The sequence below is a fragment of the Rattus norvegicus genome, chromosome 4 (assembly GCF_021556685.1).
Source record: "Rattus norvegicus strain SHRSP/BbbUtx chromosome 4, alternate assembly SHRSP_T2T, whole genome shotgun sequence".
Taxonomy (NCBI): domain Eukaryota; kingdom Metazoa; phylum Chordata; class Mammalia; order Rodentia; family Muridae; genus Rattus; species Rattus norvegicus.
This window is the reverse complement of record NC_141537.1, coordinates 122,193,017-122,205,309: the sequence shown is the minus strand read 5'-3', so window position 1 is coordinate 122,205,309 and position 12,293 is coordinate 122,193,017. Positions and strand designations below refer to the sequence as shown.

General features: G+C 48.7%; 1 protein-coding gene across 1 annotated transcript in view; it reads right to left on the bottom strand.

The window, feature by feature from the left end:
• Positions 1 to 12,293, bottom strand: part of Ruvbl1 (RuvB-like AAA ATPase 1) — a 34,917-nt gene that overhangs the window by 9,474 nt on the left and 13,150 nt on the right. Inside the window, exons 4-8 of the mRNA NM_147177.1 lie at positions 8,047 to 8,198; positions 4,976 to 5,065; positions 4,069 to 4,218; positions 2,447 to 2,510; positions 1,053 to 1,251 (exon numbers count right to left, since the gene is read on the bottom strand). Coding sequence (NP_671706.1) covers positions 1,053 to 1,251; positions 2,447 to 2,510; positions 4,069 to 4,218; positions 4,976 to 5,065; positions 8,047 to 8,198 — 655 coding nt within the window. The remainder of the gene's footprint in view (positions 1 to 1,052; positions 1,252 to 2,446; positions 2,511 to 4,068; positions 4,219 to 4,975; positions 5,066 to 8,046; positions 8,199 to 12,293) is intronic.

The following is a 12,293-nucleotide window of genomic DNA, read 5'->3' as shown; positions in this document are numbered from 1 at the left end:
TGTAGGGCATACCTGTGATAATGCTCTTACCAGATGGCATCATAGGGTGTCAGCACAAAATGTTACCTGCACATGAACCACACACATACCCCAACTACAAATGGGTAGGGGACACAATTGAGGGGGGCTGCTATTGTAATGCACTACTGCTCTCAGCAAACACCAGACTACTTACTCCCCAGACTAGCCCACCCAGAGCCATAAGCACCCAGTGTGGACAATCTTAGTTAGACTAAGTTTCTCCAGCAAGGGACCGTGGCATTCTTCTATGTGGTCTACCATCATGGAAAGGCAAGCCAGCAGTCTAGGCTTTTAGTGTAGTGTGGCTTTGATTGTCCTAAATATTCCTGGGCACAGGACCACAGTGTCTCCAGTGACTATTGTCAGGATCACAAAGCCCCAGGGCACTGTCTCTTGTAACTGCTGTGGGCTTGAAAAGAGGCCCTTCACATCCCAGCACTGCAGAGACTGCCCTGACTGTCCCTCAGCAACACAGAAAACCTCTAGGACACTAAACCTGCATATTAGAACCTGATATGGGCCTCAGACAAAAGCTGGGACATTCTCTACAGCTCAGGCCCAGAGAACTTAGGAAAAAATGGAGTCTGGAAAACCCCTCCACCCCAGCTTTGGGGCTATACTAACATGGGAGGGACTGTATGAACACCCACTATCCAGGGCTCTACTGAGCCTCTCAAGGGTGTGTGAGGGAGGAGGGCCAGCAAGGTACCCCACTGTCATAGGAAGGTCTGGGGTGGGAAGAAATGGACCAAAGTTACACCATTCAGTTGCCTCACCTGAAGTGAAGTGAATATCTCTCTCCTCAGGAAACAGGAAGTTAGCTAGCTCATGACATCCCACTAAAAACCAGCCCTATATGACTATCACTTTGCACATAGCAAAGCCCTAAAGACCCCTGGGAAGACCCTCTCATCAGAACACAACCTTGCTTCTTCCCCATCTGCCTCAAGGCATGCAGGTATACTGAACCAAGGAGAACACTCACTCAGAAGGAAGGTGGGAAGCCTGGGAGCAGGCGTGAGGGGCCCTACCTGATGACACAGTTGCCTCGGTTGGATGCAAAGATGACAATGGGGGCGATGGAGGACTCCAGGGCTCGGTGCAGGTAGGTAAAGCACTCGATATCCAGCATGTGGACCTCGTCAACAAAGAGCACTCCAGGGACCAGCTCTGCAACGCCCTGGTCAATGTATTTGTTCACCACCTTGTTGATCTCCCCTCGAAGTTTATCTAGATGTGGGAGAGCAGGGTCAGCACAACTCTGAGCTCGGACTTCCACCCAAACCCACCCCTGCAGCCCATTTCCCCAACTGTGAGGCCCCAGCAGGCCCTGGCCCCTCTCCAGCCTCAGTTACCTCATCTGAGACAGGAATGAACACACCTACAGGCCACAGAACTTTAGGCAGCTTTCCCTGATGTTGTTTGGCTAACCCCAAATGATTGTGCACAGGAAGGCCATCACCTCCTCCCACACCGGTGCCACCCTGCCTTACTAGCTCCTCCCACTAGAACTCAAAGTCTGGCAGATTTGGGAGCCTGGCATGACAGGAGTTTTCATATGCAAATTTTCCTGTTTTGTGCCCAGTAAATGACCCTGTCTAGTGGCCCGGTAAAACAATGCTTGGGTTAATTAGCCTTCAATCACATGCAGTCTCAGTCCTCTCCAGACAGGAAGATAGTGTCAGGCCCTAGATGAACCACAGACATATAGGCCACCACTGGCCACAAACAGAACCATAAGCCTTGCTGGAGCTGCTGCCTCTTCCACCAAATCTACCATCAAGAATTGCCTGAGAACAAACAGCAAACTCAGGGCAAGACAGCACTTGCTGCTGGGTACAGCACACGCATCTCTGACGCCAGCACTAGGGAGGCTGAGGCAGGAGATGCAGCATTCAAGGTGATCGCAGACTAAACAGTGAAACCCTGTCTTATCAGCCACACGAAGCCAAGCGAAAGTCCAGACACAGCTGCTCTTGGGACCTGAGGAACTGTCTCAGCTCCTCCTCCAGCTGAGCCCTCAGGATCAGAGACTTCTGTGTCTCACTAATGTTTTAAGGTCACTAACAGGTTGCTAGGAAATGGTAACACGGTGGAGGTGGGGAAAGAAGAGTATAGAGGCCACACTGGAGCGGAGCGGAGCGGAGCAGAGTGGAGGGAAGAAGGTGGTACAAGTACGGCAGGAGTTTGCTCCCCTTCTCAAACACCCTAGGACCCCAAAGGAACCAGAAACTCTAGGTGCCCAGAACCAGAGAGCGCACTACTGCCTAAACAGATGGCAGGGTTTAAGCTGTGATCTCAGAGGAGGGAAGACACCATCCCCACACATATTTTGCTTAGAGGTGCACAAAGAGTCACCAAGTTTGGCACCCAGGGCTCTGATCCTGCTGTATGCGCTGGGGGCAGGAAGATCACCAGCTCTTACCTGTGATCTCTGTCTTTTTTGGCTTCATCAACTGGCCCATCATAGACAGAATATCTTGCCCACCCTGGGAAAGAGAAGAGTCAGTCAGCCAGAGAAGACTGAGTGTCCATGCTAAAGAGGCTACAAACCTAATATTCCCCTGCTGTTTATTAGTCGCCAATGTCAACTCACTTGGAGATGCCAACACAAGTCCCCTGGAAAGCATAATAAACATATTCTCATGTATGTATGTATGTATGTATGTATGTATGTATGTATGTATGTTCGTATGTACATCTTTTTGAGAAAGGTTTCTCTGTGTAGCCCTGGCTGTCCTGGAACTTGTTCTATGGACCAGGTAGCCGTGAACTCAGAGATCCACCTGCCCCTGCCTGCTGGGTGCTGGGATTAAGGCCTGTGGCCTCATGCCCAGCTTCCTTGATAAGCTTCTAAACACAGAGGAACTTTCATAGGCTCCAGACCTCTAGGAATCAAACGAACTCTTTCCACTGGGAGTAGAGTGGGCAGGGTGACCTCTTCTCCCGCCATATCTTTTGACTCCAGTGCACTCTTTTTTTTTTTTTCCTAGAGCTGAGGACCGAACCCAGGGCCTTGCGCTTGCTAGGCAAGCGCTCTACCACTGAGCTAAATCCCTGACCCCCATCTTTTTTTTTTCTTTTTTTTTTTTTTTTTCCTTTTTTCGGAGCTGGGGACTGAACCCAGGGCCTTGCACTTGCTAGGCAAGCGCTCTACCACTGAGCTAAATCCCCACCCCCATCTTTTTAAAATTCATTATTCCTGAGCTCTTCTAGGATTCAAAGCCTTGGCAGTCTGTGGCATCTTCCTGGAAGGCCCCTCCTTTCAGGAAGCTACTCCACTGATGCTCTGTCCCCACACAACTGCTTACATGCTCCTGACCCCACACTAAGCCTAAAGCAGAGGCTTTTGAGGTCACTTTGAAGACAGACATCTACCTCCTGAAGGCACTTGCTGATCTAAGACTGATGTCAACAATCTCTTGAAAAAGCCCCAAAGGACCCATTCTCCACTGCTGCTGAAGTGGTGGCCTAAGAAGGATGAAGACAATGCAACAACCAGAAAAGCCGCCAGTAAGGAACACACGTGCTTTTCTCAGAACTGTGGCTATGGGGTGACACCCTTTCCTACACTTATCAGTCAAGGTGTAAGTGTCTACTGTCCCTCCAGAGTCACAGACTTGGGTCAGCTCAAAGCTAAAGGTGGTGAGGCCCTGCTAAGTGGAGGGAAGGTCACACTTGTGCTAGGCTTTCAGAAACCCTGTGAGGGTTCACACAGCGCTCATGCCCTCCTGTCAGTAATATCCAGAGCATCCAGGCGCGAGTCACTGCTGGAGAGAAGCCAAGGAGGAAGCTGGCTAGCTCAGGGCGGGAGGCTTGGCTGGAAGAAGAAATAGCCCAGGAAATCATCTGTGACTGGTGCACTAGAATGGGAACAAAGGATCCTGCATAGCTCATGCCCATGTTAATTGCTGAACATCACAGACAGAAAAGGAGCGCCTGCCTCCAAAGTGGCAGCAAGACCTTGCCGATTCATCCCCAGAGCTTCCTTGCAGACACAAGGCAAGTGTGCGCCTGAGTGTGCTTCCCACAGCAGCACGGCAGTACCTGAGGCCGCGCATTGGCCACGTCCAAGTCGTGCAAGGTCACATCCTGTATGATTTCCTTCTTCTTGTGCACATCTCCCTTTGGCAAAGGGACATACTCTTCAGCCTCAAGGTCAAACTCTGTGGCATAGGTGTCACACCTGCCTTGCCTCTGCAGACAGAGAGACATAGATGCAGTAAGGGTTTTCACTGCCCAGTCTTCAAAGGGAGAGAGCTCATAAGATAGAGTTGGTTCCCAACGGCAACCGAACAATGACAGCCTCCTTGACAATCCCCCAATGTGCCCGACCCCAGGGTGCCCACTACCCTCTGCCAAGGGAAGGAAGCTATCGGCGGGTTACAGATACCCAATACTTTCTCCAGAGTCCCCCCCAACACCCGTAACTATACGCAATTCCCGATAAAGGGCAAATCCAGCAGATTAACTGGAGACAGAGGGAGCTGCTCAGACTCTTTTGTAGGTGGGTGATTTACTGCTTGATATCAAGTATTATGCTCATCCATTAAACAGTGAGCAACACTGTACAGGACACTGGGAATCAGATACGAAAAGAATGCCAGCTAATGCCGCATTCCTCCCCACATGCATATATCTTGGGGAGAAAATACCAGAGAGATAAAGGAAGATTAAATACACTGCACATTTCAATTTGAAACTGACTAAAGTTGTTTTGGTCTCTCACCCTGTTCTCCCCCTCTAAACAGGTCTTAGTATTTCTAACAGACTGTCTGTTTTCACGATGAGAAGGTTAAAGAGTGAAGATAAGAAGAAGAAACTTTATAATTCACAGAGGGACAACTCTGCCCTTCCCATGGCATGGCACCAGGCAGTGCCCACCCTCCTCCAGCACCCGGGTCTTTCTGACACACAAATCAGGCCCAGTGCTTTGTCCCAAGAAGGGCATTACCTTCACAGCTCCACTGTTTGCTTCAATGTAAATCACATCTCCAGCCTCTACTCGTTCTTTCTGCAAACTTTCAAAAATACTGGGGTCCAGCTAAAAAAAAAAGACAAGGGTGACTAAAGAGAACTGCAAGGCATATTTGGCTTTCTTCTAGCATGCTACAAAGTGCCTCTCCATGGGTATCCAGAGGGCCAGCAACTGCAAAGAGCATCTAGCAGTAGGAGCATATCAGATTAGATAAGAGAATAGTCCAAGAGAGGAGGGATTTGGGGACCCACAAGCCAGTCACAGGGCACCAGGACATCTCTCACCCTCCTTAGCTTCAGAGGCCATAAAGGAGCAGAGATAGAGTTCCTAAGGGTGGCTCTGGCTGCCTTTATTTTATTTTTTTTTTTTTCCGGAGCTGGGGACCGAACCCAGGGCCTTGCGCTTCCTAGGTAAGCGCTCTACCACTGAGCTAAATCCCCAGCCCCACTGGCTGCCTTTATATGGATGATGCTGACCACAGAACCAACTGCCCTACTGTCCCTCTCTATTCAACTGTCCTATGCTCCTCTCCTGCCCTCAAGTAGCCCTGGACCTTTCTATCATAGAACTTGCCAGTACCTGCTTACCAGGCTGGTTTCCTAACAAGCTCATGATTCTAGAGCCTTGTGTCCTCATCTCCTAAACAGCACCAAGACACAATAAGGGATACATAAAATTAAAAATGAGACACAAGCTAGGACCCTCCCGGGCTCTGAGTCAAACACCAGTGCTCAGGGCCTGCCATGGGCACAGGCAGACTGGCGAGCACAGGCCTGTTGCTTCCCTGGGCTCCCCAGATCCATGCCCTTGGCTACTAAACAGCTTCTTATAGATACATCTCTCAAGGGTAAACCTCAAACAGAGCTGTTACATATGTGGTTGAAGTGGGGTTGGGGGTTTGGGGGACTGGAGCTCTATTCTAAAGATTCATTTATTTATTATATTTAAGTACACACCAGAAGAGGGCATCAGATCTCATTACAGATGGTTGTAAGACATCATGTGGTTGCTGGGAATTGAACTCAGGACCTCTGGAAGAGCAGTCAGTGCTCTTAATCACTGAGCCATCTCTCCAGCCCCCTGGAGCTCTATTCTAAATAAAATTAAAGAGTTAAAAACCCAGCACCAGGTAGAAGCCAAATAGGAAAGCATACTCTAAGGCTCCATTTCTGTGAAATGTCCACAACTAGTAGACCTACAGAGACAGAAAAGAGTTTAGTGGCTGCCTGGGCTAAGGGTGGAGCTAGGGGGCACCATCAGTGGCTTGAGGTTTCTTCTGGAGGTGATGGAAATATTTAGACTGTGGTGATGGCTGTGCGACTGTATATTAAAATCCCTTAAAGGCAATGAACTCTATTTTAAGTTTGACCTCAGTGGAGCCCTGGAACGCTCACCACCTCAGCTGCAGCGCAGGACTTTACCGTGCTGCTGGGGGAGAGGGGTGGCCAGCTAGGCACTGCTGTAGCAGGACAGTGAGTGCTACGTGTACAAGACAGGCCTGGCAGAAGACTAAACACATAATCCTTGAACAAATGGAGACGTGTCCTTTACACTAGACCACCCACTAAGTTTCTGGTTCTTCTAGACCATATCTACATTTGCTCCAAGTATCTAGAAGTAGACACATTTAGAACTTCTTAAAAAAAAAAAAAAAAAAAACCTTTCCCTTATTTTCCTCAATTAACTGTCGGGTGGCCTTAGGACAGGCCAGATTTCAACTGCAGGTCTTTAATATAAGACACACTTAGAATGTGCCGTGTGTTAGTCCTCTCAAGTGCTTTTACGCTGGTTAAGTTCAGCTAAATGAACTGGCTGAAGTTGTGATTACTGAAAAGGTAATGCCTCCCATGAGGAAACCTCCTGAGTACAGAAAAGCCTGAGCCCTGGGCTCAACAGACAGATCTGCCGCGGGAAGCTCCTGGGATGAAAAACCCCGTTAGGAAAAAGAGAAATGGCTCTTGGAAGAAGTGACATTTTTATGCTCTCCATAAAACAGTGACCAAGAAACAACCTCACAGAATCACAGAACCAGAAACATCAGAGTGGAGTAGAGACAGAAATTACCCAGTTGATCTAGCAGCTTCGATGAAAAGCTGAGTCCTGAGAGCCCAAATGACTTCTTGGGTCGTACAGCAAGCTGCTAGGCAGACACATAATGGCTGAGAGCAGAGCCGGCCTGCCATGTGCCCTGGGCGGGCTAATGCAGGCTTATCTGGCTCTGTGAGCACTGCCCATTTACCTCTAAGAGAGGAGCTTTGGTATGTGTACACACACGAGCTGACAGGATGTGAGGCATCTGCTGAAGCTGTCAGCATAGGCCCAACACACTCAAGGAGGGTGTGATGGCATTTACCAGTCATCATGTTAATAACTAATGCAGAGCTATGACAGATACAAGTTTAACCCCCAGGACTCTGTGAGATAAGCAATGAGCACTCGAAGTCAACAAACAAACAGCTGCCTGGAGACCATGCCACTTTGTGTACGGAAGAAACAAAGCTAAGAGTTAAGAGTTCAACAAAGCTAAGATTCCCTTTGACTTTAAAGTCTATGCTCTGACCCCAAGCATCCCGGCCTGTGTCCTAAAGGACGATAGGAAGATTCTCAAGAGTCAGACACAAAGCCCACTCAGTACACTGCAGCCTTGGAGCTTCAACGGAAGCCTATCAGGAGCTGCATTAACATTCTGCAGCCCGGGACCTGTCTGCTCTACAAGTTGGACAGAGTCCCCTAGGCGCTGCTCACTGTGTGCATCAGATGGCTGGGACCTAGGCTACGGAGTATCGCGTGGAATATGGGGCGGCAGAGGCAGGCTCCTCACTTACCCAGCAGTTCACTGTATATGTACATATTCCAGAAGGAAGAGAAGTAACAGCTGCAGCTGCTGAATCTTCAAGGGCTAGCTAGGTCCTGCACCATGTCCTGTTCTGTCACTTGACATCCTACAATGACCTATGCAGCCCCACAGCCACAGTGCACAGAACCCAGACACCTTTCTCCAGAGCCACACACACTGGGAAGTCAAGGTAAGAGCCCCACACACTCACCTTCAGCTGTTTGGTTCCTTTGGCAGTCTTGAGCCCTATGATCACGTGGCTGATAGTTTTGCCATACCCACCCATGGGGTTCTCTGTCTCACAGGGAGTGAGCTCTGTCACCTCCCCTTCATAAACCTCCTTAGTCTCCTTTATCCGCAGCCCTGAAAGAGATGGCAAATGGGCCATGAGAGGGGAATCATTTCTCAGACACCACATTTTTCTCACACATCTATAACCCCAAACTCTTAGCCATAAACATATATAATACACCAACCTTAAGGATATCACAGTGAACAGAAAAACAGTAGAGGCACAAATGCAAACTGGAGGTGGTGTGGAGAGTAGGAGAAAGAACCAATTGCTTAACCTTAAGGATTTACTTTTGCTTTAATAATTATATGTACGCATGTTTGTTTGTGGGAAGATAATGTGTGTGACTGCAGGTCAGAAAAGGGCATTGGGTGCCCTTGAATTGGGTTTACAGACAGTTGTGAGCTGCCCTGCATGAATACAGGAAACTAAACTCAGGTCTTCTGCCAGAGTAGCAGGAGACTCAGCCACTCCCATGGTCCCTGATTTCAACCTAAAAAAAATTTAAAAACACTTATTTTGTTTGGGCACGCATGTGTGTAGGTACAGGAGTGTATGTGTGGAGGTCAGAAGACAGGTTGTCAGTCATTTCTCCCTTTCCACCAAGTGGATTCTGGGAGTTGATTGAAGGTAATTAGGTGTGTATCTTTAACCACTGAACTATCCTAACCACCCATGATTGTTGGATCTCTGGAACTCAAATGGTGAAAGGAAAAGGCTCAACATTTAGTTCTGATGACCATACACATACCATGGTGTGTGTACAAGCTAACACGCTCTCAAGCATACGCAGTTATTTACTTGTTACTTGTATATTGGTATTCTGCCTGTTTGTGTGTGTGTGTCAGGGGGTCAGATCCCCTAGAACTGGAGTTACAGACAGTTGTGAGCTGTTATATGGTGCTGGGAATTGAACCTGAGTCCGCTGGTAGAGCAGCTCTTAACTGCTAAGCCATCTCTCCAGCCCTGATCTTGAACTCTTAATCCTCCTGCCTCCTCTTCCCCAGTCCTAGGACTATACATATGTGCTGTCACGTCCAGCCCTGAATTTAACTTGTAATAATGTTAACAGAATGCCATATAGAGAAGATTCAGCTCCTCACTAGGAAGGAATGAGAAAGTGCATGTGACGCACATGCACACACGCACACACAGGAAGCCTTATCTACAATGTGCTTCAAAATAATCCTGAAGCGGGCTGATGAAGCCTTATGCCCATCCAACTGTGAGCTAAGGCTGGTGACGCCATATTTGATGACTTCTGTACATTTTCCATGGTGAAGTTAAAAGAAAAGCAAACACTACTCCCCAACCTCCAGGCAGCATGCTAACAGTAGAAAGGAATGCGATACCAAGAATTCAGTTCTGAAAAGCTCCGTTCCGGTCTCCCTGCTGCTTGTTGGAATGTAAAGAGCACGGTATGATCTGCTATAGCCTACCGTCCTTAGGTACGGGGGCAGAAGCATGGCGACAGGCGTAACTAAGCGGCACAGGCAATAATGATCACGGTGGAAGAGAAAATGAAGTTATGGCACGCTCACGCAGGCACCTGGCAGTGGAAAGGTTATGGTTACATGCAGCAGTATAGATGAATCTTAAACAGAGAACTCACTGGGAAAGGCGCCATCAGGGCAGAAGAAAATAAATGTGAAGTCCAAAAGCAGGCGCGACTTCTCTACAGAGTGAGAAGTCAAGACCACGCCTCATGTGGAAGGGAGAGACTGAGAACATGGATGTTCTGTGCAATCTTCTGCACATTAGCACAAAATAGCCAAGTCAGTTTAGAAGGTAAAGTATACGTGAGCACAGCTGTGGGACCTGGTGAGGGAGGAGCAGCCGCCACCGAGGATGTCGCTCTGCTCCTCTACGGGCTCTGCAGTCACGGTTCTCACCTCCAGACCCATTGCCATCCCTCAGCCCATTTGCACCACACCATCCACTCCAAATATCATAAGCTCTGCAGAAGACCCTAAGTCAAGCTCAGCAGAGCCCCATGTAGAGAGTAAACAATGCCCATTCTTCTTACAGGAGTGGGCATGATGGCTGCTTCTGATCGAAGGATGCCAATGGCTGGCACTCAGCTACCTGCTCGGATATGGAAATCTCGAAAGGCCACACTGGCAGGGTGTGAACGCTCTCTATCACCTCCCATCTCAAATATGGCCATTACCTTATCATAGGCTCGGTGCCAGCTCTTTCCCAGAAACCTAATCAGGACAGACACTCCAATCATCCAGTCGGGGAGAGCTCTGCTCTCCCACCATCCACCTGATAGCCTACAAATGGAGGTGTTGGAACAGCCCCAAGCAAAGGCCACACTGCTGCTTTATTTACCGAATTCTCAGCTGAGAGTAGTGAGAACAGAATGCTTCCAACAGGGTACAGCAGAGGATTGTGACAATTCAGAACTGTCCTTTTGAGTGCACTTACAACAAATCTTACACATCCTGAGAGCAGCTCTCTTGACTGCAACCCAAAATTCCTGTAGGAGGGGCAGCAGCCGCCCATCGCTCACCGGAACCTCTATTTGTTACTGCTGTTCTGTGCTGACGAGTAGGCAGGGTGTGGGTGACAGACAATGAGACCTGCTGTTTGCTAGGAGAAAGGCCGAGTGGTGCTATCTCTGGCAGAAATGACACAAATGACGGCTTTCATCTGCTGGCTCAGGTTTCTGAACCCCTGACAGGGACCTTCATCACATCAAGGAAATAGCACAGACTCCTGGCTTTTCATTTCTGGTCAGTTTACAGTTTCCTCCCCACCCCCTCTGCCAACCTCACCAGAATTCAGAGGCACAGGGCAGGGGGATGAGCAGGCTTCCTTTCTGAAGACAGTCGATGGCCTGCCCTTTCATGATGTTCAAGAATGGAGAAACTTCTCTTTACCTTGCTCCCATCAACAAATGGGTAAGCCCTGCCCCCCTCCCCACCTCAGAAACTCCAAACTGCGTCCAGGCGCTAAGGTGATTGATTCATCTGTATAAAAATACATGGTTCATCCGAGTCACGCTCCTGCCTGAGGCTCTTTTTATTTCAAACTTTGTCAATGTCAGCAAAACATTTTAAAATAATTTTTTCTTTTTTTTTTTCTTTTTTCTTTTTTTCGGAGCTGGGGACCGAACCCAGGGCCTTGCGCTCGCTAGGCAAGCGCTCTACCGCTGAGCTAAATCCCTAACCCCTTAAAATAAATTTTAAAACTTAAGACTATTGATATATTTAAAGCAAATGTAATAATTTGCTATTTAAATAATTAAGGAAAGTATAGGGAGCTGGGTGTGGGAAAGGCCTGCGATCCAGCGTTAGGAAGGCAGAAGCAGGGGGATGAGGTCAAGGCCAGGGAGGCATAAAGTGAGGTCCTGTTTCAAACAGAAAAAGAATGAGGGAGGGAGAACAGCAGCAGCACAGAAAAAGGAAAAAGCAGTAACTGGCCCAGTCTTAACGACTGCAGTGTGATGGGCAGGGTGTCGCAGCTACAGCTGCTTGCTAGGCTGCGGCAAGGAAGCTCAGCAACTGTGGCAAAACGGCAACACAGTGAGACTCCATCTTAAAAATTAAAGGGAGTGAGGAAGGGAGATGGGGAAAAGGCACAAAGAAGGGAAGGAAAACACAAACAAAAAGAACAAAAACTACTTCTCAGGAAGATTTCCAGCCCTGGAGAGCCCATGGGCCACCTCTGCTGCTGTTCAGACCACCATGAAGTCCAAGGGACACACTACACCCAACAGGGTTGAAGCTGACAACGGGCGCACTGAGGCAGAGTGAGCAGCGCAGCGCAGCACACAACATGGCTCACCTGGACAGGAACACAGCTCAGATGCAAGGGGCCCACCAATGAACACTACATACAGCCTTAGCTGTCATCCGCCAAGGCTGCACCGAGCAGTCATGGGTACTGGGACATGACCCACATGAGCTCCACTCCACCGCTCACTCTGGTCTCACTGTGCTGCTTACAGAAGGGAACAGCTCGTATCCAGTAAACAATCTTCTATAGGTTCTTGAAAGGTTTATTTTACTTATTTGGCTATGTGTCTCTGTGTGTGCCCACATAGTAGAGGTGTCCAGAGCCACAAGAGGGCATTGCATGCTCCAGAACTGGAATGACAGGTGGACATGGGAGAGTGCTGGGAACCAAATTCAGGTCCTTTACAAGAACAGCAAGGCTCC